Genomic DNA, 22,846 nt, shown 5'->3' with positions numbered 1-22,846 from the left:
AGCTGTATGAATACAGACATAACAACACAATGTACACAATTATAGCATGATAATTCAGGCACTGCCATTTTACATTACGTAAAAGTCATTAAGGTTAACACTTTTATTATCCCCATGACACCTCTCTGGGATCCCAGAGAAGGTGCTTAAATTTTAAGTTTTGTCAGCATTGACAGTCAGAGCTTTTAATATTTGAAGCTACCTAAAAGTCAACCTCCAAAAGAAAGAAAGTTGTAATGGCACTAAGCATCCTTTAAGGAGATGTATTTAAAGTGAAGTTTCATTGGTGTGTGGTCTAGAGTTCTCTTCTTCCAATAAAGCTATTCTTTGTTTGAGCATTCTTACTTGAGTTTCATGTCTGTCCACCATGGCCATCATTTGTGATTCCAGTTTCTTCAGCTTATTTTGATGCTTTTTCTTTGCTTTTTCATAAGCTGCTACCAAGTTGCTGTTAAAAACATAAAGCATGCAAGGTAATTCAAACAGGCTTGTTCAAAGCAAGTACTACTAAAAATCTACCCCAAAGCCCCACCTTCAGGGAACTTCAAGGGCTGGGTACTGATCCCCTTCCCAAAATTTACCAGTGCTTTAAAATGGATTAGATGCAAACCTTTTTGATCCAAACCCAGACCAATGCTAATGTCTGTGTCTTTCCTGGGGGAAGCACACACTTTTACCAGTAAACTGGTGAAGAAAACTAAATGTGGTTCGAAGAGGCAGATGGGAGTTGTTGATGACCTCTCAAAACACTGTTTGTGAATCAAGATACCACAACATCAAATGTGATTTATAAGAACATTGCATGGTCTGAATCTGCTTACAAAGTCAAGGACTGATTTTGCATTTTTAATTTTAAAAGAGGATGGCATCTTGTTCTAATTTGCCAGCAGCTGAGTAGCTTCCATACCTCCACCTTGGCTGGGTTGGAAAGCTTAAGATGAGTACTGCTTTTCACTACAAAGACTTTTAAATACAATTTAAGGACAACTACATTGTGAGTGAGAGGCTGCTTGCAGGAAGGGCAGCTGCAGTCCACCATATTCCTAGGCCATCCAAAGAAAAGAAAAATGCCCTGAATGAGCAACAGAACTAAGGAGTGATTATCCAAGACAGTTCATTAATGATGAGACTGGAGCCGAAGAAAAGGGAGCAGTTAAAAACAAAGTAACAGATTAATAAATATTTTTTGTTTGCTTTTTTAATTGTGCAATCACTAGTAGTAACTCAGTTGAGATTAACCTATTTTCCTGCTTTCTGTTCTTAACTGTGTAGTTGTCAGATGCCTACGTGGGAGGTTTATACCTCCCCCTTCTCTACCTATAACCCTGGAGTGGCAACATGTGGAAGGAATATGAGGATCCGGAAATGTCTCATTAAGGTAAATGGAATGTTGCAATGCTTTGCAAGAACACAGCGGAAAAAAACTAATAGTGCATCCATCTGCTGGTAGATCCTTTACCTGTTTGCCCTTTTAAGGTCATTAACAAATTCTGCTGACTGCTGATGTCTGATTTCACTGCTCTTCGTGAGTCTCTCCAAAGCACTCACTAACTCCTGCACTCTTGCTTTCAGTTTCTTCTCCCTGGATCAGGAGAAAAGGAGGTAGAAAACGATTTTCAAAACAATAACAGCCCTTCGGCTTGGAAGTCTATCAACAATTGTCCTGTGTTGGGTTGACATGCTGCAAATATTTTCTTTACTACTACTGGGATAATACAGGAGTATTACCATTAGGAAATTCATACATTAAACTCTTCCGAAGATTGGTATTTGTAACATTCACCATTTTAAATTCAGGACCAGAGACAGAGTAGACCAAGGAGTAAACAAACTTCTCTGGTAGATCACAGTGTAGGCATTGAATCACACTAAGAAATTAGCACAAAGATATATAAAATGCTAATATAGCTATTTGTACTTACTTACCAACTCCAAACCAACAGCTATATTAATGAAGTGTGACAAAATGGAAATAAGGTAACATGATATTTTCACATTACAAGTATCTCTGTGAGGGAAAGTGAACAAGACAGAAGTTCTGGACAGAAGCAAGCATTTAAGCGTGGGGATTAAGGTGGGTTTAAAATGCATTTCCCAAGTAAGCACGTAGCACAAGGCAGGTACTTCCTCTTGGGGAGCTCCCTGCTGCAGAGCGGATGGCTGATGCCTGTTCAGCCCACTACACGCACATGGGACTCTTCCAGGAGCTCTTCTCTGTGACCCAAACTCTGCACAGATAGCCCAAGGAAAAAAATATAAGATTTCGAAGAGTGGGGTGGGGGAAGAAAAAATAAAAGGTATTTTAATAATGACATGGAGCTGGGCTCTACCGCGACACAGATTTTGCAGCATCAGATCTTACACATGGGAATTTCTTAGGTTTTTACATGAAGTCTATGCTTTGCTGCCTAGAACCACTCTGCAGTGATCCATCTCTCCCTCCTGCTCTGTTGCAATACTGCTACATGAGTACACTTGTTTTCACCTCAGTAACGAGACAACTGACAGCTGCCATATAAGCCCAACAGGAATGAATACTCTGAAGCTTGGGAAAGCTTCCCCAGCTCTGCAGAAACTACATGGACCTTCCTGGAATTCCAGCTCAGTAGCCTGCAGTTCTCAGGAAGGCCTGGATATGGCAGTCTTTTATCACTGGAGAGAGGGACAGCACCCAGCTCCAGCAGCAACAGAAGGGCTTTCACAAAGTCAGCCGGACAAATATTCCAATTTAGCAGTGTATCCCAACAGACCCAGGCGCTGGGCTAACAGCCAAATTAAAAAGGACATAAGAGGGCCCTTGTTGATGAGGAATCAGTAATATTCTTTGCACGTCCCTTCACAGAAGGAACATGCTCTCTGCTTTCAAGTAACGCAATCCATGAACGCAGAAGTTCACTGCCATACATCCCAAATGGAATCTTAGTTTTTATATTCTGTCTCAGCAGTCAGAAAGGCTCAGCACAATTTACACCTAAAATCTGTTTTCTGCAAAGAAAACAGGAATAGAAAGAGCCAGAACACAACCAAGAAAATATCAGCTGTGGCAGAGGTCAAACCTAATGCATTTGTAGCATGGCATTACTAATGTGACAGAACAGAGTAGAGTAAATTTGGCTTCTCTGCTCCAAAGGTTGCTACATCCAGAGGCTCTGGGGCAGGCTCAGTAGCACCATTTCCAGGATGATGACCTAGTGTGAACAGCAAGCCCAGTGGAATAAACATGCACAGTGATGGACAGAGAAATCCCAAAACTGTGTGAGGTTGATTTAACATGATGTGCAAGAAAAGGTATCTATGTGGAAACACTGCACATAGCCCATAGGAAAGAGCCACAGTTCACTGCAGCTGAAGTCCTTCACACATACCTGTTGTAATAAAAGCTGCGTGAAAAAGAAACACAGTGTAAAGACTTTGAGGAACTTTTCATGCATGGTAAAGTTTCGTTGTTATGGTGATTGCTAGCTGATAAAACGATATCACTTTTGTCTTGTTTTTCACTCATCTCATACTTTTCAACCAGCCCTGTTCAGCCTGAACTCAGCTAAACATCAAGCTGTATTTCTTTATATTTGGTCTAAATCTTTGTCTTGATGCTTGTCAAAGACACAGATCCAGTGGAGTGGTAAGCACCGTGTTCAAGCTACTTAATTGTTCAGATGCCAGTTCTGAACCATCTAGCTAAATAGGAAACAGTAGGTAATACTTCAAATCTATAGATGACTCAAATTTACACTGGCATCAGTAAAATACATGTATTTATTTTGGCTTTTCATGATGTCTTGAAGTCACTAGATAATACCTACTCAACCTTAATCTCATGGAAACCAATTTGTGGTTTGATTGCATGTGCGGAAATGCCCAGAAATCTGAATAAAACAACATATAGGGATCTACTTTTACACCTGTTTCTAATTTTAAAACTGCCTATCTAAGTATCTTTACTTCAAGAGACATTTCACAGAACAATGAAGCCATACACAGCAGCAACAGTACAGGCAGAACATGCACCCTGGTTTACTCTGGGTAATGAAGATACACTGGGTTAATGACTGTTACACATTAAAACATGTAAGGTTTTCCCCAGGGTGCTGCATCTTCTCTTTGATTAGCAGATGAGAGACCTCAGAGCTGTACCTCATAGGCTGGTAAGAACCCTGTGTCTCACTATGGTAACTCCCCCTGCTTCCCTCAGTTTCTATCACTGATCACGTCAGTTTGGTCAGAAAGAATTGTCCACACTTGTTTCTCTTCAAAACTGATTGTGTAGGCAATGAACAGGACCTACACTGAATCCTGAAATGTTGTCCTAGGGGGATTTCCAGCACCACCACACTTTCCTGACTGCAGGATATGAAAAATCAGCCACTACAGGGCTTAATAAGGCAGAATATTTTCAATATTGCATATGAACCATGTCTCGATAATGAGAACACATCAAAGCTGCAAACCAGTGATCCCTTAACTCTTAGCTTTCATATTTTTCAGATTCTGTGCTGCCTAGATATGTAGCTCTGAGCTTCATATTAAGTATTAGTTAGTTCTCTTCATAGGGTAGGTAGATAAAATAATACTTTTCCAGCTTGAGACCAAGGACAACTGTTACAAGCTTCAGGCTCAAAAAGCATAAACAATGGGGAACTGAAGAGAGCAAGCAAGGAGGATGGGACTTAATGACCTGAGGCTGTAATTGGATAATTAACCCCAATATGTAGATGAACCAAAACTTATACAAGTGTAAAACTTGTGACTGCGAGCCATCTAGGATCCATCCTGGGTGTAGCCAAGGACAGGCTCTTGTACTGCCCAAGGTGTATCCTTTAAAGGCCTTCCAATAAATACCTACTTTATTCTTTTAGCTCTGTCTAGTCTCTGTTCCAGGTCAGCCTCTCAAGCCATCACCAGGGAGGGAAGTGCACTTGATGTGACAAGACATGGAATATCCTACTGATGTCGGCACAGCCTGGTGCTGCCAAACAGTCTTCTGGAGTCCAAACCCCCATGGAAGCAGACACACCAAATGCACACTGCTATTGTAGTCCTGGGGTGTAATTTGGACCTCTTTGGACCTTGGGCCCAAGAAAGTACTTATCTATGTATTTTCATGGGAAGAGGGAAGGAAAAGCAAGTGTTTTTCAGAGAACACAAATTCTGTGAGTCCCTGACTCATACTCTGTTTGACTGCAGAAGTTAGCAGAGCTTCTTATCCCAACAGCTCCTGTTCCAAGTGACTGCTGCAAGCTGGAGCTGCAGACAACACAGCCACACTTTGTGTGCACAGAGAAAATGAGCAAGTATTCCCAGAAGAGGGAATGAGCCTATGATCTGAAGGCATGGCTCAATTCCAGCACCAGGGCTCTCTGCTGCTGAGAAGCCAGTGGGGAAATCCCTGACTGCTCCCTTTCCAGGGAAAAGCTCAGAATGAGTGTATTCAAAGGCCTACAGCCTATAACATCCCCTAAAAACACTATTTTCAGTGAAATGCCTAATATGCTGGTAATAAAGGTTTTTGTTTGGTATTTTCACAATCAAAACACTCATGTTGCATAGCGGTTTTGAAGGGCTTTTTGTTTCAGGATGACTGAATAGGAAGGGGCTAACTGGTGTTCTCTGGTTTCAATGCTACCACTTTGAAGGGTGGAGAATTCTGCCAGGGCCATAAAGGAAATGTTTCTGTCAATTTGGCCTCCACATGCTGACACCATGTTTGGCACACAGTCGTGTAAGCAAGGTCATGAGCACCTTATATTTTCCCTCATGTCTGGGCTTTTCCAGACACATTCAAGTTTCATGTACTAGAAGTCTTCCCAGACTTCCTGATCTTGCTGATTTCATTGAAATTCCCCAGTGCTGCAAACAGGAAGCTGCTCTTCTCTGGCATGCAGAAAGTAGATTTTTCTGCCCCTGGCTTGGAGTGCACCCAGCTAATTCCCCTTCTTGTGAAAGCACCAGCTACCACCCCTCTCACTCCCGGGGTCAAAAGTACCACAACTCTTGCCAAATCTGAAGCAAAACAAGAACAATGAGCTCTCTCCAAATGAAGTGGTGAGAAACTTTCCCACAGCCAGGCTAAGGACTCTTGCCATCCCTAGGGCACATCTTACTCATCAGAAGAGACCTGCTCTGGGCAGATCCCTTCAAATCCTGGCTCCCCGAGGAGAGGGATGACCAGGTTCAGCCCAGCATCTGTCCCTGAACTCTGCAGGCACAAAGCCCTGATGCAGTAGCACCAGCAGCAGCCAGCCCAGCGTGACAGAGGATTCCTGGCAGAGCTATCCATGTTGGCAGGGCCCCAGGCCACGGGGTGGGGGTGCGGAAGGGGAGGGAGGGAAGGCACCTCCTGCACCTCATAGCTATCTGTGAGGACCCTGCTTTGAAGGGAAGGCACACACCTCCCATCCCACACTCCACTCCTACTCCTTCCCTGATATCCTGTTGCAGGGAGCCTGGCACCATCCCTCACTCCACTCTCTTGACTTTGCCAGCTGAACAGGGTGACACATGATTGTTTTTCCTAGGCATCTGACTCCTCTCCTCTCAGAAGCTAACAGCTGGACATTTAAAAGGAATGCAGATAAATTATTTTTATCAGCAGTCTAAACTAACATCTTATGTGTGGCTGGCATGAAGAATCCTCAAGCTAATTTGAATGCATGCTCTTGCCTCACTGATCTGACTTGGCCTGCTAAGGGAAACAACCTGAACATAATAAATGTTTTAAAGAGGCAACAAAGCAACATTACCCAAACACTAAGAGAGCCACCCTCTTCAAATGCCAAGTCTTCCTGGCATACCTGCTGAAGCACGACCTGTGCTTGCCAGCTCCCTTTTCACAGGAGGCCTTTCCTGACTGCAGAGGTGACAGAGAGTACTTTAAAAACCACTTTGCTGGGGTAAAATACTGTACTGCTTTTCTTGCTGGCTTCCAAGATGCTCAGAACAGATCTCAAAAACCAGAAAGTACCATATGCATGTGTTAAACCACCCACAGTGGGGAGACAGGCCAGGTGCGGTCCTGGAAGCAACATACTGGCAGCAAAAGAGAGAACAGCCCTGCAGGGAGGCAGCAGCACGCCTGCCACATAACTGCTTAAACCTCCTACCCAGCTTTACCAGCCCAACCTGGAAGCTCTCCAGACCTGGAGTTATTTGGAGCTCCCTGTGACAGTGCACAGCAGCTCAGCAGTTCAGATAACCACATGGTGGTAAGAACTACTTACTCCATGTCAAAAATAAAGAAAAAGACAAGTTATGGCTGTCTGTAAGGCATATGGCTAAAACAGTTACTCGAAGTGCTTCCAAGGAATCTGTCCCTGATATCACCATGAGTCACTTCTCTTCCTGTGAGAAATTTTCTTTCAGTGGGACTCTCCAGAGGGATTTCCAGAGACAAGGCCATGTCTTCTGAACCCCACCTTGGCAGCCAAAGGGAAACCACATCAGGATACCACACACAGTAACAAAAAAGAGACGTGTCTGAAATTTGTGATGACTGCAAGCCATACAAGTGTCTGGCTTTCAAATGCCTCAGAGTTGCTTATCTCCTCATTTAATTGATGTGGTAACTGGAGAACAGAAATAAGCAAACACTGACAGAAAGTAGCTAAGGATGCATCAGTAGGTCCAGAACACAAACCCCTGCCTCTCTCCCCCTACTTTTACCAACTGCATGTTCGCCCTTTAGCTTGGTAAAAGTAAAAGGGGCTTTTACAAATCAGTAGAAGTCTAAAGAGCAATTTTAAATCTGAAGGTTACAGTATGATGTGTTTTAGGCATTCCTATTTCCATTTGTGAGACAGCCTTACTGATGCTCAGCATAGGCCTGAAATTCAATGATGAAATTTACTGACTCCTGCTATCATGAAACTAAGGTTAGCCCTTGAAAATATTCAAGGTTAAAATGCCATCACATGAAGTTTATGGAAATTTAAAATAAAGGAAGGTGGCTTGATTTCTCTCTCAGTAACATTGTGTCAGGAAATAGTCACTGCCATTCCTTGGCCCAGCTTTCTATTGAAATGTTTGAAAAGCTCTCTGAAAAGAAGTTTGGCACAAAACATGGTTCTGGTCTTCAGACAGGGATGAGGACATAAGAGTGCAACAAATATTGTTCTGTCTTAACGGACAGAATAGGCAGTAGGATGCATTTTTATGTCCTTCTAGAAATACCTGCAGCTTCCACTCCAGAGAGTTGGGACCACAGCTCTACAAAAGTGCAAAACGTACTTTTTGCTAACAGAAAAGTTGTCTGCCAGTCCTATTGATTACTACTCATTTCCTCTCTCCACAGTGACTTCACAATTAGTAGTATCCCTCATTACATTATCTCTTAGTTTAGAAGTTATCAGCTTCTAAACCTCTTTATATTACCTTATCAAGTAAATATAAAGCTTCTTTGTAGTGTTGCCAGATAGAAAATAACTCTTTAGTGAGGGAGATACTGAAACATGTCTAGATCTACATGATTCTTGTATCCCTGCACAACTATCAAGGATCATAATTTAATCAAATGATAATGATAATAATAATCAAATGATGATGCAGCTGAGGTCTGAATAGTCAGTCTAGTTACAAAGTGTTTTGCTGGCCATGGTCCTTGCCTAGTACTGCTAGATCCTTCCTAGCAAAGCATTTTAATGATTTACAAATTATTCTCTAAATACATGAATAAAATACAGCTCTACATAAACAGAAAAAACTGTCAGCAGCTGGAAATACACAAGCAGAGACCACAGGAGGACCTCAATGATCAAAGCATTTGTAGCAAAATCTAGGGGGAGGAAGAAGTTTCTGTCTTGCCAGCCTGGCAATTTTTCACAGAATGGAAGAACTTAATAGAAGAAAACATCAGTTCTATCATCATTATATCAGCCTTCTACAGCAAGATGGAATTCTTACTGCCTCCATCCTGCCACCTGTAATGCATTTACCTGCATTAATGCATAACCTGGTATGTGTCTACTGAGTTACAAACTCACGCAGATAATGTATAGTGTTCCCCGCCCCAGTAGAGCAGAACAAACCAGAAAGGAATAGAACTCATTTAAGGTCTTCCTTCAGAGACTGCATTACATGTCTGATTTCAGAGTATTCAACCAGATCTTGTCTTATAAAACTGGCCTCTGGCACAATCATCAAGGTGTCAGCACCAGGCCATGAGGCTGCTGAGAACACATTTCTGCTCTCACAAGAATAAGGTACTTCCTGCCAAGAAGCTTGGTTATGCATGCGTCAGACTTGAGAAAGAAGAGGCTTTGTGTCCTTCAAAGCACATAATTTCATAAAGAAAAGAGAGAGGGGAAAAAAAAAACTTAAAGGCACCGGCAGAAAGTGTTTACATCTGCTCCTGACTGGAGCAAGATGTTTCTGAATTACTGAGCTTGGCCTGCAACACCTGCAAGAAATTAGTTAACCTAGGTGTAACTTTAACAGCATAGGATTAGAGAATTTACATTTCTCCCAGTTAGGATAATAACCATGTAAAAAGTCAAGTGAATTCTGTAAAAAGCTGGTAACAGGGGTTTTAATGCTGAGCACTTCTACAGGAAATCCTGGGCTGTTCTAGAACAAATATGTTAGGACACAACACATGAAGAACTGCTTCTGCTTTGAATTTCTGCTGATGGGCATTACCAACAAAAGCCTACATGCTACTGGATTCCAGATTTACAAAACTATCCACACATCTGCAGAGAGAAGCCAGCCTGATTCTTTGGATGAAATTGTTCTGCTGCATGGCTATTTGCAGACTATGAGCAAATAAATGCTTCCAAACTATACCAAAACCCAAACTGTAACTATGTCCTGCTGTTTTATTTGGGTTTCACTTTGTTTCAATTAACTGAGAAGAATGTGGCAATTTAACAGCAGCAGAAGGACAGGAGGAGAAAGTAGCAGAGGTGGGGAGCAGCCAGAGCTTTAGTATCTGTAATGACAGGATGAGGACAGGACAGGGATACCAATCAGGGCTGCTGATTGGTATCACATGCTCTGATAAAGAGACTCAAAAACAAAGGGATTTCTGCCCCTATCCTTGCAGCTGTTGTCACCTGCACCAGTGTCTACTGCCTGGAGAAACAACAGGGAGGACCAATTGCTGGACAAAAGCACCAATTGTAACTAGCCCTGAAACACTCCTGAACATCAGCATTTAAATACTCTCTATGGACCACAGAGTGTGATATGCACTTGTTTCATGTGTCCCCCCCAACTCCTCAGCAAACACAGTTACTGGGACAAATCCTTTTAATTTTGTATTCTGGTCCACTTCTTTGGCCAATGAGGAGAATGCATTCACAGAGAAGAACAGACTTTGATAATTTTCAGAATTCTTCTGTGGATTTGTGATGGTCTAAACATCACTGTGGTATTTGAGGGCCCATTTATCCAGAAGAGAAGTTAAGAGATTTCTGGTATTTTTAGCATAGCTGTGAAACAGGTTGCAGTAAGCCTTCTCCATGTGCTAGACAGATCTTCAACTGACTTGCAGAGACAAGAGTTTAGGGTAGAGAGGGCTAAGCATTCAGCCTGATCTGGCTGGCACACTGATTAGGGAGAAAAATACCCTGTCCACACAGCTTGCAGGAATTGTGCTTGAGCCCCACTGGTAGCAGCAATCACATTTAGTGTAGCCGTATTTCCATTACACAGAGAGCTTTCACAAGTTTAATCTACAGTTTAATCTGATTATTCTTTTTCTCCATTTCTGCCTGACAAACTGTACTTGTGAGGCCCTTGGTTGGAAATCCATGCTAATCAACTTAAGGCCTAGTAGATAAAGCAAAGTTGTTTTCTCTGTGTTTTCAGCGAACCACATGCTGACAACAAAAAACATTTCATGACTATACTCAAACCTCTGCTAACGAAGGTCATTGGCATCTTCTTGAAATCCAGGAGCAAATAACAAAAGCAGGAAGAAGCAGCAGCTTGAGTGAAGGGAGAAAATGCTGGTGGAGCAGCTCACACCAGGACTGCAATGTGGGGGATACAGGGGAGGCCAATGGCTCTTTGCAGTGTTTATGTAAACTACTTTGTTGATGGGTTTTATCCACCCACACAGAAGTGACCATTTTGATTATTTTACCAACTGAATTTTGTTTCCTGCCTCATGCAAACTAAGTACTCAGCAACTGCCATACTGCTAGGTAAATGGTATGAGATGTTTTGATTGTGCCATGGCAATGATCTTACATTTTTACATAATGCCTTTCAAGGTTAAATGTCCCTAGGCACACCACTCCTTACACCTATGAAAAAAAAAAAACACCTCAGGAATGAAACACCACAGCTGGCTTAAAGGACATTCCACCGTCAGATAAGGTACAAACACCAGTAAGCAAAACACACTCTTCTCAGCCAAAGTTCTTAACAGCATTTTGGACAGGTTCTGAATATAAGAACCAGATTAGATACCAGACAGTATCTTGTAAAAGGTGGAAACAAGTACTGAAACCATTATAAAAATTATGAATTTCTTTGTCATTAACTTTACCACATAGCTGGTGCAGGAAAAACTGCTGCACAAACAAGTATCTAGCTAATGTATATATAACTGCACTGAACGCTTAGGCTTAAAACCTGGCTGTTGATAAAAGACATTTGTCAAAACATCAATTTTCTCTCCCACTGGAAAGCTAATACCTCACAGAATGTCATTTGTAATTGAATTGTGGCTCCACTTATGTACTCAGGAGAAAAACTGAGCATCTGAGTCATCAAAATGCCTGCAATTTCCAGTCCCATAACTCCTACCCAAATTCTAACCTGGGGCCAATCTTCTTAACCAAAGACTACACTTCAAATCCTGTCTTCACTAAAGGTTTTCTTTATGCACACAAAGAAATGTGTCATGTCACTGTTTTATGTCTTATATTCTTGCCTGAATGTGGTCATTACTGCCATTTTGAGTGTTTATTTCCAAAATTCCACTGAATTTTAGAGAACCTTGAGAATGGAGTTGAGCACCATGTGAAAGCAGCTAAAGAACAACAGCAGGAGAGAAGGGAAAATTAAATGGACTTTGTTAGTTTTATTTCTCGCAGGATAAATCTGTGCTCACTCTTCAAATCACTTCAGGGTTAGAGTGAAGGTTTAGACCTTTCTTTGTACCCACTGGACAAGTCCTGCCCCTGGTGAGGGAAGCTGTGCTTACCTCCTGAGTGCATTTGTCAGCTCAGCAGTCACTTCACTCTCACTGTATGGTCTCAGCTCAGCGAGTGTTAGTGGTGTTGTGGTGCCATCACTGCATTCCTGAGAAAGGAGGAAAAGCCACCTCATTAGAAATTACTGACCATCTTAATGGGAAAATTCTGAAAGCCTCTTAGCTCACAGCTACTTTTAAAATGAAGGTGAAATAAACAATATAATGCTACAGCAACATGGCAGTATCAACATACCAAGGAATGGACTAAACAGATCAATAGCCACAAATATCTCTAAATGTTTTTTTAAACCACCACAGCTCACTGACTTGCAGAATTCTGCTCCTGTGTGCAAAACGTCCACAAGCCTTCCTTATATTTCTTTTGAGACCATATATCAAACAAAGAAGCAATGGGATCAAGACATTCAGATGATGCATTGTCAGGAGCAAGCAAGATGTATCTCTTGGTTTTTGTTTTTAAATACACTATTGACATTTTCCGGGGACACAGCACTAAAATATGACAAAATAAAGTTTTCCAAAATATTCATTTCTTAATGCGAATTATTACTGCAAATGCAGAAATCAGTTTATTTTGCATTAAGGGGAGAAGAGTCTTCATTCTCAAATTATTAGTCTGACTTGAAGAGACTGTCATTACAATGCTCTAAATACTGCATAGAAATGAGTGCTAATGTTGTCATGTTTTGTGTTTATGGGAGGATGGCATATTTTTTAGACTCCCAGTGTTACCAGTATCCGGCAATACACATGCTCAACTTGTATGTCTGGCATGACTGGCCTTGTGGTACTCAAAACACCCTAATTTTAGCCCACGTTTAACACCAATTCTGCAAAGTCCTCAGGTTAGACCATGGAAGGAACCACCTAACAACTGGGATAGAGAGAACAGATCTGCATACAGACAAAAGGGGAGAATGATTAATAAGCTAAAGACTGCAACAAGGATGGTAGGAGTTTAATTAATCATGTTTACAACTTTGGAAACGCTTGACTCCTGACCTTGCCCAGTTTGTCTTTGCTTCCGCTACTGGTTGAGCTGAGAGACCTTCTTCTCTGCTCTTTTTGTTCTTCCACTTCAGACTTCAAGTGCTCAATATGGACAAGGTAGGCCTGCTCCTGGGCCTCTCGAGTGCTCAGCTTTAATTCCAAAGCCTTCTTCTCCTTCTCCAGCAGGTAAAGCTGTGCCTTGAGCTCTGCCATCTCTTCCTGTTGAAGAAACACTGTATTATTGCATACTGCTTTATGGGACTAGGTACCTAAAGGAAGATGAGGTTAAACAAGATTTTCATCCACTCTTATAACCTAAGTATTCCTTTCACTGAGAAAACAATCAGCATCCAGATGACTTTTTATAATCCCATTGTGTATTTGTCAAAAGACCTGTATATCCTCAGTCTGAGTATGACGAATTGTGCCATCCCTTTATCATCTTCGGGAATCAGCTCAAAACTAGTTAGACTATCAGGGATCTGAGGCAATTGCCACAGCTGCTGTACTTTCTCTGGTTCTACTTTTCTCTGGTTCTGGTTCTTCAGACACCACTGTCTTAAAAGCAGAAGTGTATGACTTTGTGAAACATGTTCCTAAAAGCAAGATTTCAGTTTATTATTGATATGCAAGAATTAATCTCATTACAGTGGAAGGGGGTTTCAGAAACCAGAACAGCACTTAAGGTTACATATTCCTGCCTTGTAATACCAGCCTCTGTGGTAGAATGAATTATTTCAGACAGAGTATGACACCCTCAGATGTCCATTAGTAATTTCCCTCCTCTTGGTTGCCAGAATCCCAAGTACACACAACTTGAGTTTGACAGAAAAATGCACTCACATTCTTCCCTAAATACAATCCACAGAGGATAGACACTGGTACTTGATAGAAAGAAGCTCAGCTCTGAGAGCTTCTTGTGTGCAATTCTTCCACTGCTCTGATGCTTAACATCTATCTGACAGTGGCTGGGCAGAAGTTTAAGAGCAAGGCATGAGTGCAATGACCCTTCTTTCAGCACATGCTCCAAGACTCCTGTGAAAAGCAAATGATGGGTTATTCCTGAACCAGAAGGCTCTTTGTGATTAACAGCACTTCAGAAATCTTTCTTGTACAAAATGCCTAGCTATTTTATATACCCAGAAAAACCCAATATCCACAAAACCGTTACAGAGATAGTAGTAATACATAATTCACATTATGTGCTTAAAATCACCACTAAGCAATCAAAAGACTGCCAAAACAAAAACAAACACAAACAAAAAACAAACACCAAAACCAAAACCCAACAAACAAACAAAAAAACCTAGAATCATGTTTCCACTGTTTAGCTTGCCTTGCCCTAGGTCACTTAGTAAAGCTCATGCAGACATTTTCTGCATTACATTTCTGTTCCAGACTTGTTCACTGTGTAACCACCTCTGAAAGACAGAAGTTTCTCATTGTATGGCCAGCCTAGGAATAAGTCACTATTTATTGAAAAAAAAAATAATTCTAACCACAAAAATAGTGTTAAGTATTTAGCTTTATTATTCAAAAACAATGCTGTTCATATATTATGGCCATTACTAACACAGGTTATACAGAAACAAATCTTTACACATATTTAGACCAACTTTTTATGTTGAAGGGAATCTATGTTCCCACCAAAAATCTGCTGTCTGGATTAGATGTAAGCAGTGCACACAGTTGTATCACAGTTACAACCATCACAGGTAATCACTGCCTTATTGAGAATCACCAACCATGCAAAAATAAAATCCATATCTTAAAAACCCCAAGGGGTTTGGAAAGGTTTTTATGAGCTTTAAAGTTGTTGATTTATTCATCAGCTTGTATGTAAACTGAAGGTTAGAAGCACCAGTTTCATTCAATGTGGTTTACACAAATGTAGTTGTTAGACAAACTTACCATTAATTGCCTCTGTCAACAGTAAAAAATGGAAATAATATTGATAAATAATGATGGGGATATTTTGTTAGAGGAGTTGAACTGGATGTTCTGATATACTCAAGTATATTCATGTTAACTTCTTAAGCCTCTACTTTTAAAACCATTAATCTACTAAGCCTTCTTAGTGAAGGTTGAGAAGTAATTTGAACAGAGTATTTTGACACTTATATGAATAAAAGATACTTATGGCTGTCTGTGTGGGATGGTCATGACAAGATCTTTCCTGTCTAGAAGATGAAGCCAGGCAAATTCAGCCCAAAAATAAGGAACAAGTATTTCCTAAAGTAAAAAGGTGAATTTATCCACTACTACAGTGAATCTGTGGAACAGGTTTTTCTCATTATGCAAAGGTTTTAACTTATTTTATTTTCATAATTTTAACTTATTTTAATATATCCAGTATATCAAATATATCCATTAAAAAATGAGGATCAATATTTAACTCCTTTGTTTATGAAGACAGTAAGCTTAGATCATCATATATTCATTCATCAGTTTGCATCCTGTCCCAGAAGAAATATCATGCACCTCCCATAAGTTACTTTTCTCACGTTAAAACAATGTGACTTGGAAGTAAAGAAGAAAAAACAAAGCAGAGGAAAGTTAAAAAGCTTGTGTCAGCCAATGTCTTACAGAGGCTCACAGAGAAGGAACAGGAGGGAATTGAAGGGCAGAAGATGGTTAAAAATTCAAACTGCAATTGAGAATTGTGGTGTGGACCTACGCAATGTGTGAAGCAGACTGGCAGCAGCCGTTTTGGGAAAATTCAAGTAGTTCAGCTTTGCTCAGACAGTCAATATGCAGCACTTTTTTTTCCATGAAAATACATTTTCTAAAGACTGTACCTAAATTTAATAGAAATGACAGTGTCACTTTTGTATATTTACTATTTCCCTTTTCTTCCAGCTACAGGTTGCTGTGAAGCATTTTTGCAGTTTAACACAGCTGAATCTTCAGAGTGTGAGCACAAATGGCATTCACTAAATGAAACCCTGAAGGAGGAGGTAGCAAGTGTCCCTCTTCTAGGGGACTGCAGAAGATTTAGACAACCCAAGAAAATTCACAACCTGCAGGTATCAAATCCAGCAGTTATTTTGGGAATAACTAATTGAAAACTGAGGGATATTTTGTACTTGAAGTCATACTGTAACCCTGATTTTGGGCAAAAACTTGAGTGAAAATTAAAAACTGATTCAAAATTATCAGAAACACCAAAGAATTCTCAAAATCAAAATTTGTATTCAGTTTGGTCATGTAGGACTCCAATGTTGCGAAAAGTTTTTAAGTCCCAAAAAATCACAACTCCAGGAGAAGCACAGTAAACAAGGTGGGATGTAACGGCCTTCAGAATTAAAATAAAGATCAGAGCAGATAAATGTCACAGCTCCAGCTAACTGTATTTCACTACACAAATCTGTAAAAGAATGAGGGGCTATAGCAAAGGTGGACAATGGAATTCTTAACATTTTCTACCCAGAGACTGTAGTTTCAAAGCACACCATGAACAACATTATGAACACTTGTACAAAAAAGAGGAAAATCTGTCAGTATAGAAAGCTGAGACTTCTTATCCAGACTAAGTCCTTTTGCAATGGAGAAAGGCTGTAAACCAAGAATTATTTACACCCATCAGAAGTAATCTCCTTGCTAACTGGGGCATGACAACAACTGACCTTAAAGCAAGACCACTGAATGATGACAAATCACTGATGAAAATGTATTTGGAAACATGGTTAATTATTGCTTGAAGCAAAGAATTGAATTTTATAGGAGTACTGGCAGACAACTGTCACAGCACAGCCAGTCTGTAGCTGGGCAAATAATTTGGTCATAAGTAAGAAACCCAGTTTGGCTAGCCTTGTTCAATAAACAGGGCTTAGGTGAACAATGACAGGATATATTCAAACCTAAACAGAGATTTCATTCAGTGATGTTCCATCCTATGTCGCAGATGCTTCACTGGTCAGAGAGCTGGGCAGTCTGAGATCCCAACCTATCAGCTGTCTTAATTCAGGAAGTTCAAACCCCCTCTATAAGAAGGCTGGGAACAATAAAACATGCTGTTTTTTCTCATGATCTTTGAAGTTCGTTTTTCTGTCTCCAACCAATGACCTCACGACCTCACGTAACAGACAACTATGTCATATGCTCTGGATCAGTAAAAGAACAGTAATAAACAAGGCAGCAGAGAAACAACCCTCAAATGTCTTTCTAATTAGTAATGAAGAATGACTGTTTTAAAGGTATTTCAAACCAATTGGAGGTGATCAGTTTTTACTGGAAATCAAAAATGGAAGGTGCCAAAAGATGGGCAGAGATTCCAACACAAAACAAAGTTTTGGGAAGACAGTAGGAGATTGTAAGACACAGCAATGCAGGAAATCGTTGAGTAGCTTGGTCCAGCTTTATCACCCTCGCTAAGAATATAGAAGGGAGAGAACAAACTTAGAATGCTAAACAATGAAGTCTTCTGCAGTCCATCTGCTTCAAGTTAAATAAAATACTGTAAGGAAACCTAAATTCCCCATTTGTCTCAGAAGGAGGCAGATACATGTACTGTTCTGTGTAAGATATGTGTTTCAAATAACTGATATAAAAATATACTCAGGCAAAATGAGTCCTGACCTTAGGTTCAACTCTGTTCCAGCTTGGCAAACAGATGCGGAGGTGTAATGCAGATCTGAGCAACAACCATGGATGCTGATAGGTTACACATTTGACAAATGTGAGTTTTCATAATGTCTCTTTCAGAAACATAAGGTTTTCCCACAGCTGTGAATTCCAGCCAAGTACAAGAAATTACAATGAATAACAGTATTGTCAGTTTCTCTGTACTACAAAGGGCTGCAGGTAACTTCAGACACCTATGCAAAAAGTGTGTCTACTCCATATGCACTACACACAACCCAATCAAGAAGAAAACAATCTTCTTCTACAGGCAATTCCTGCAGTGAAAACCCAATGGGCCAGATCCGGTCAAATGGATGCTGTGTGTCAAAAACAAGTTAGATGACCGTTGTGTGAACAAAAAGCACTCAGAAGTGTAGGAGAAACTATGATATGCTGCTAGTATTTCTGACAGTCAGGGAAGGCCAGGGCACTACTTACAAGGGATACAGCTCTGCAGTTTGCCCGTACCTTTACATTTAAATAATATTAGGAAAATTAATTAAAATAAGTTAAAATTTAAAAACAGAGGTAAGAATGGCGTACAAGAGATTTCAGGTAAGATTTGGATTCAAAAAAACAGAAGGAAGTGTGCTATCTGAAATACACATTAATTATCTACCAACATTTTACAGTACATCTTGCATACTTTAGAATATACTGCTGTTGGCTCCAATTTTTTTTCAAACAAGTAACATAATTTTACATCTCCCTAGCAAGCAGTCTTTTCTGGACTGTGAATAATGAATGCATTATTGCAAAACTGTATCTGTCGTCATGGAAAAGCAGCACCACTAAGAACAAAATTATCATCACCAGTCTACTACTTAGCCAGAAGCAGCACATCTGAATAAAGATCTATAACCTTAGAAGCTTATGAAACTATTAGAATTTGCTGTCCCACTCTATACCATCACTAGACATGTCTGCAATTCGTTGGCTAAATCAGCACTCGCTAAAATACAGAAATTAAAGTGAACTAAAACCAGACAAATCTGGAATGCAGACATAGCCTTCTATTGCCTTTGGTATGTTCCTATATTTTAGTTCACCTCTCAAAAGCAATACAGAAGACAGACTTAAAATTGTATAAGCTCTACACCTGTGCAGTAAAGATCATCTTTTCTAGATCACATCTTTAGAGCTGGATATATAAACCAGGGTTTTCCCCAAAACCCTCTGTTAAAGCAAGTTATTACATACCCTACTCTTTGATCAGACTGTGGACTGCACTACAGATTGCAACACAATGCCTAGAACAGCGCAGGAGTTGAGACCAACTGCCAGAAAGTGTTAGGGATGACATCTGACAGATCATTCCTCCTCCCACAACAATATTAAAAGCAGCCGAATTTATTCTGCTTCAGATCACAAATATTCATGATGTACATTTGCAAGCTCATAAGTAATGAACTGTCTCTTGGGAAGTGCTGAATCATGGTTTTTGGCTGTCCTCGAGCAATTCAGCTGCCATATCTCTCAGAGAGAGAGCATCTGGTTTATCAAGAAGAGCATTCCAAGTTTAGAGACACAGATTAAGTTCTCCTAATTCAGAACACACATAGCTCCTGACTGTTAATGCACTGTCTTCTGTCACTTTCTGACTACTGGATTTTAAATCCAGATTATATGTTACAATGAAATTACCCTGTATTACCCAGTGAACACTATCAAAGCCTCCCATGTGTGTGACTGTGTATGTTTTGTGACACACAGGCAATGCTAGCAGAGCAACTCCCCTCTTGGTTATGAATAAAATACCTTCATTGCCATAAGTTCCTGCATCAGGACTGCATTTTCCAGGTCCAGCCTCTGGCTGTCTCCACGTGGCTTAACATCATAACTAAGAGGATCAATGTGGACGCTTTCCAGCTCCAGCATTGTCAGTTTCACTGCTGCCCTGTCGTTTTTCAGCTGCTGGATGTAATCCTTCAGCCGCTGCTCATCCTCCTTCGTAAACTCTGTGTCACAACTGCTTGCCGTTGAGCTAGTAGTACTGGAAAGAGAAGCAATGGAATTAGAAAAAATACATTTGAAACACAATCTTAATTTTTACATCAAACACCCTCCAAATACTTCATCAACACATCTGAGTCTTTCTTAAAGGTTCATAGAAAGGACACAGATGTAACATGGACTGGACCTTGAAATGCAAGGTGTGACAAATTCAGAAAAGAAATTAATTCTCTAAGCTGCATGAGAAAATTGAATCATGTTACAACTTCTCTGCAAAGCCAGATATTTAGTGATGTCTAACTGAATTACTTTATCTGAAGTGGTGTCTTCTGAAAAAAAGGAAAAAAGTGGTTTGTTTTTTAATTAAAAAAAAAAAGTTACTTAAGACTTCTTAGCAATAATACAGCACAGCAAGGTGCTCGGACACTGAGTCTTCATCTTCAAGAAGAAGCATCTGCAAAGAAAAAAGAATGAAGCCAGACTTGATCTGTCTCTGCTGATGACCATACAGACATCACCTCAGATACTTAAACTTTTAGGAATCAACCTGATCAAAATTCCACGGGCAGATACCAGGAGAACTTTCAGTTTATGTGAAGGTGTACTCCTCAGTATTCCTACAGGGCAAGACTGATTTAAAACTAACCAATAGAGTAGCAGAACTTCTAACAAAACATCATCATGAAAGACTTGGTGTATCTTCTGAATAAGTGAGTATAAGATGCCCTGTAAGTGTTTACACAGAAATGGCAGAAAGGGGTAACAATGTAATTAGAACAATGGTAGCTGAACCTACCTACCCACCTCCATGCATGCCAATGACTGACACAGCTGTAGCATTCCTGGGCTGAATATAGTTGCAATAACACTAGAAGGAAAATAAAATGCCATGTTGTTTCTGTAGCCTCACTCAAAACTGCCTGCTGTCTCCTGAGAACCTGTATTAGGCTGCTGGGTGGAGGATAAGTCATCCATTAACTGTGCCTGTCTGGAATGCTAGATGATCTCAGTTATCAGCAGGGGAATAAATCACTTTCTGTATCAAACTGCACTGCTATTCAACATTTTTGTACTAAGAAAAAAACTCCCAACTGCTAACTGCTTAGAGAGCCAAAATGTACTATGCATGTACAAAGCAGAAGCCTACCAAGACGGGCTTGATTTTTCTCTTTCCTTTGGTTCTACTTAGCTAAAGCTAAATTGATTTTAAAGTGCTTCAAATAATTGCTCTTCTTCCCACAAATTCCAAGCACAGCCCTGGAGAAGACAGAGAATTGGCAGGTCTACGAAGATTTCTCAAAATCCTTCCCCCTCATGAAATATCACATTACAGTTCTTTACTACACTTCTATGTTAATTTCACATTATTCCCTCCTCTGAGGGATAAGAGGTGCCTGCCATAGTCAACACAACTGTAAATTAGTCTTTGCTTTTGTTTTCATACACTTTCTTCTGCAGCGGAGCTTAAGAGCACTCAGTACCTTTACACATAGAAACTCTCTGAGACTGAAACAAGTTTTTGCTCAAACTGTTTCTTGATTAGAAAATAGTGAAACACTTAATAAATCCTGCTTCACTGAGCCTAAGGGCATCTTTCTGAATTTATATAAAAATAATGAGGATAGACAATGTCAAAACTACTTAATTCTGTACCTGAGTCATGTTGTAAGTTTCCTCCTCAGCACCCAAAGACTGCAACTGCAGAGCTTTTCTGGATTAAATGTAAAATAGCTGTTGTTGGAGGAAGGACAGATTTAAAAGTCTTCAAATCCTGAGACAAAGAGACCTCATCTCAGTTTTTGCTTGAAAAGAAAACCTAGCCCTCCTGCTACAAATGAAACTTGAACAAAAAAAATGCTGAAAGTTTATTGTTACAGTGAGCTGGACTTCATACTCCATGCATATTCACATATTTTGGCCCTTAAAGATGTACAGCTATGGACATATACACAGGGGGAGTGCAGTCCAAACTGAGGAAGGCAGTCTGGGCTGTTGCCAATGATACTCAGGTTGCTTTTACTTCAGTCCTGGCTGCCTGCCAGTATGCAGCTGAGCTGGCTCCTCCGGTGATTTGCTAGCAAGCTGCTTTTCCTCTTCTAGATTTTTTTTTTTAAGAAGTTATGGGGAGCTCAGCAACCTTCACCCTACCCCTGCATTCAGCAGCACATCCCCACCCTGAAGACTGGAAGCAGCTGGGGTAGAAGGGACAGAAACAGCACTGCAGTGTTTCTGATCTCGCCAGCAACTCTGCCAGGGTGTGCTGCCCCAAGAACCTCACCAAACAGTCGTCCACAGCCACAGTGCTGGTCCAGTACTGCTCTTCTCAAGGGATGACAGCTGGTGAGCACTTCAACCTGAATTTCTGATATTGCTCTCCTTCTGAACAGCAATCAGGACAAAGGAAAACTTTTATAGCATAATGCTTCCATCCAAAAACCACAGGAAACTGTTGGAAAAGATGAGCAGTTCCTCATTTCTCAAGTGTTTAGGTAAGGACAGAGAAAAGATCACAGTTTCATCACAGCTGGAGGGAATACAACATCAATCTGCCCATTCTCACAGATGCTGTATCAGAACAAGAGAAGAGAAATGTTCTTCACACTTGCTTCATTCCTTGAGTCTTTTATGATGATGTCATTCCTGGGTGATGTCAAAATAATTTTCATATACAGTTTGTGGAAAATGTGTGGGCAGGCGCAGCATAATGTCAGTCTTATTTGCTGGCATGAGTGTGTACAAAATGCAGTGGATGGATATGAAAGAGGATTCCAGCAGTGCTTCTCTGTGAGTAGTTTCAGCACACTACAAACATTTATCCATAAAACCCTATATGAGCATCATTTTATCTGCTAAAAATCAATAATATATTTGCAATTAAGCAATGGTCTGGATAATACAGGTGGTAGAACTGAAGATTAACACTGTGAGAACTGAATCCATGAACTTGACTGAACACCTGCACATGACCTCATGCTTTAAAGAATGCATGATCCACGGTAAACATGGGCCAAACACCTTCTTTCTAGCTGAACATTGTGGTTTGAGAACTGGTACAGCACAATGCCAGAAGGCAGTAACTTCCTGAGAACTGAAAAATACCCGAACCAGGCAAAGTACAAA

General features: G+C 40.5%; 1 protein-coding gene across 2 annotated transcripts in view; it reads right to left on the bottom strand.

Moving 5' to 3' along the window:
- Window positions 1-267: 267 nt before the first annotated feature.
- Window positions 268-22,846, bottom strand: part of MCC (MCC regulator of WNT signaling pathway) — a 179,931-nt gene continuing 157,352 nt past the window's right edge. For both annotated transcript variants that reach the window (XM_062513152.1, XM_062513153.1), the window contains 5 exons: window positions 19,532-19,766; window positions 13,163-13,369; window positions 12,149-12,246; window positions 1,460-1,582; window positions 268-448 (listed from right to left, as the gene is read on the bottom strand). In XM_062513152.1, the coding sequence (XP_062369136.1) occupies window positions 268-448; window positions 1,460-1,582; window positions 12,149-12,246; window positions 13,163-13,369; window positions 19,532-19,766 (844 nt within the window). The remainder of the gene's footprint in view (window positions 449-1,459; window positions 1,583-12,148; window positions 12,247-13,162; window positions 13,370-19,531; window positions 19,767-22,846) is intronic.

Source organism: Cinclus cinclus, chromosome Z (assembly GCF_963662255.1).
Source record: "Cinclus cinclus chromosome Z, bCinCin1.1, whole genome shotgun sequence".
NCBI classification, from domain to species: Eukaryota; Metazoa; Chordata; class Aves; order Passeriformes; family Cinclidae; genus Cinclus; species Cinclus cinclus.
The sequence above is the reverse complement of the archived record's forward strand: the minus strand, read 5'-3'. Positions and strand labels throughout refer to the sequence as shown.